This window comes from Nylanderia fulva, unplaced genomic scaffold, assembly GCF_048542155.1.
Source record: "Nylanderia fulva isolate GAGA-0341 unplaced genomic scaffold, ASM4854215v1 Scaffold9, whole genome shotgun sequence".
Taxonomy (NCBI): Eukaryota; Metazoa; Arthropoda; class Insecta; order Hymenoptera; family Formicidae; genus Nylanderia; species Nylanderia fulva.
The window spans coordinates 1,484,968-1,487,810 of NW_028191026.1; the positions used below are offsets into that span (position 1 = coordinate 1,484,968).

General features: G+C 45.3%; 1 protein-coding gene across 2 annotated transcripts in view; it reads right to left on the reverse strand.

The window, feature by feature from the left end:
- Window positions 1–2,664, reverse strand: part of LOC114946670 (uncharacterized) — a 37,346-nt gene extending 34,682 nt beyond the window's left edge. Inside the window, exon 1 of one of the 2 annotated variants that reach the window (XM_029323312.2) lies at window positions 899–2,664. In XM_029323312.2, coding sequence (XP_029179145.2) covers window positions 899–1,338 — 440 coding nt within the window. In that variant the 5' untranslated portion in view covers window positions 1,339–2,664. The remainder of the gene's footprint in view (window positions 1–898) is intronic. The other variant, XM_029323313.2, reaches the window with a different exon arrangement.
- Window positions 2,665–2,843: the final 179 nt, after the last annotated feature.

The window sequence follows — 2,843 nt, forward strand, 5'->3', positions numbered from 1 at the left end:
CATTTCCTTGTCCGTTTTTCGTCGTGAAAAGTGGAAGGGAAACGAAAAGAAGAACGATATTTATCACAATGATCTGTCTTTTCAGCTGGATTCTAAAAGGAATTCCAAGAATCAATAGAGATTAAAGAAATATATTTCTTATATATACCTATATTTTTTTTTTTTTTTATAAGAATATGATTGTGTCGGAATATAATTGTCTCGACTTGAGAACAGAAACAGTGAAAAAATACAACTGGAGCTTTAAGTGTACTTGAGACGTGTAACTGTATATTTTGCTTTTCAACATCACTCTTTAATCTCATGATTTTTTGTTGCGGAGCGCTTAATAAACGTCGAAAATATGAAATAACATAATATGCGTAACAATAAAATAGAATAGATTAGACTCCTTTGTACAATTCCTTTTTAATCAAAATTCATTTGTCATTTGTGAATATCTTCTTCAATATTTCTTTCCACTTTAAACAGAGATAGATCAATGTAAATAAAAAAAGATACGCTGGGAAAAAAAATGTTTCGACTCGACCAAACCTTTCAATTAAAATTACTATTTTCTGACTAAAACATACATATTCGTATTTAATGTTCCAAATACGTTTGATTCGATTACCAAAATATTCAAGTCGAGCGAAGAATTTTCAGCGTACCTTCTCTTCGAGAAACAAGATAGAGTGTCGTCGAATAAATTTAATAATTCACCTGGAATTCTGATCTGGAGAAACCGATTTTCTCTAATCAAACAAAGACGCGAATAGTCTTTCGAGCCTCTCTGGCACAAGAATAAAGAATTCTTTCTCGGAAGTCCGACCGAAATTACACCGGTTTCGATCCTTCTCTCTCTCTCTCGACGCAAGTAAAGAGAAAAAAAAAAGAAGAAGAAGAAGAAAAGACTCACCTCTCGCGGTGCAGCAAGCAGATGCGCTCCTTCGCGACCTTGAGCTTCTTGGAGATGATCTTCTTGAGACTCTCGACGGTGTCGTTGCGGTCCACCGCGAGCTCGAACTGGCCGCCGGTGGTCGGCGTGATGCACACCGTGATCTCGTCCCGGTCGCCGGCGACAGCTGCGGCGGCGGCGACGCAGCCACACCCTGGTTGCGGCGGCTGCGGCGTCATCGCCGTCGTCGGGCAGGAGGTAGTTGCGGCAACGGGGCTCGGCCCCGGGGACGCGGCTCTTATCGAGCCTTCCCGGTTCTCGGCGACGTTATCGGCTGAGGAGGAAGCCGCGTCAGCGGATGGGACGTCCGACATCTTCGAGGAGGTAGGAGCCTCGTCGCTCTCGCCTCCCCCCATCGCCGTTACGTCCGAAGTTCGCGGCGGGTCCGCGGTGTCGTCCATCCTGCCACTTCGATTCGTGCTCCTTCGCGGCGCACTTCGCACCGTACGCGAGCACTCGCGACGCGCGACCTCCGCCGTCTGCTCCCGCTGTCGCTGTCGCCTTCCTATTCGCTCTTTTTTTTTCTTCTTCTTCTTCTTCTCTCCCCGATTCCTTCTTCCTCGCCTCCCCCGCTCGCGGAACCTCTATATGCATGCACCTGCACCTGTGCGCGCTTCTCCTTCTCCGCGAGAGTTCCGAGAGCGTCGACGTAGCCTCGGCTCAGCCGGCAACCCCGAAGAGAGCGGCGGAAACGCGCACGCGGCTAAGAGGAAACGAATGAAACGGTGGGGAGGACTCGGAGGGGACGGGAGAAGACAGGCAGGAAAAGGAGTGTTGCACCGTCGTCACGGGGAGAGAGAGAGAGAGAGAGAGGAAGGCGGATTTTCGCGGAGTAGCGTGCTCGATGATTATTCTTCTCTTTTTTTACGACGTAGCACGATCGATCGAATCGAATAAGAGAGAGAGAGAGAGAGAACCACTGATCACTGACTTCGCTTTACTTCGCGAAACACCACGTACACCTCCTCTCCCACCTTCTTCCGTCTTCCTTTTTCTTCCCCAAGTTTTTCGCACTTTTCCTCTCTCTCTCCCACCGCGCTTGCGAAAGAACTTTCGGCGTTACCTTCGGTCCGCGCGCGTCTCTGCGTCGTCTTCGTGGACTTTCTCACGCGCCACGCACCGCACCACGTTCCTCTTCTCTACGTACCCACGACCCGTCCACGAGCGGTCGAACCCTGCGACTAGCGAACGGAACACCGGAGCTCCCGGAGCTTCTGCTGAATTCCCAGACCCGGCGGCCGCCGAACCCGTTTCGTTCCGCGAGCGAGTGCGCGGCCGAGCGCGACCGACGCGACCCGAGCGGAGCCGAGCCGAGCGCGGGCTTTTCGAATCGCTGTCGCGCGCGAATTTTAAATCGAGCTTAGCTCTCCCGAATTCAAAACAAGGACGATTGATAGTTTCCAATGATTTTGTAGAAATAAAATATCGAGAACAAAGAAGCGGAGAATGTTATGTTACATTAATAAAGATGGATTGTTTTCCTCTCGTTTACTTTCTGGATTTTCTACTTTTACCTTTTTGTATTCGATATCTTTTTTCTAATAATATAAAGTGTTCTAAAATATTTTAGATCAAGTTTGAAAGTTATGACAATCTTGATTTAAGCGGTCTATCTATGCAAATTGTTGGAAATTAAATTTATCCAATATTCATTTTCACATGAAATTTTTCAATCAATGATTCAATAATTGTGAGGAATTTTTATCATGGAGTTAATAAAGAGGCAATTATTAATGATTTATAAATTTCAATTTAAATTACAAAAACCTCTTTATTTTTCATAAAATATTTTCATATCTAATTATTAGTTTCATAAAAATTTCTACTAAGAAAACACTTTGACTTCCAAGAACTTTCAAACTATCTCTAAAATATTTTAAAAAGTTCAATGTAACTACATATTTCA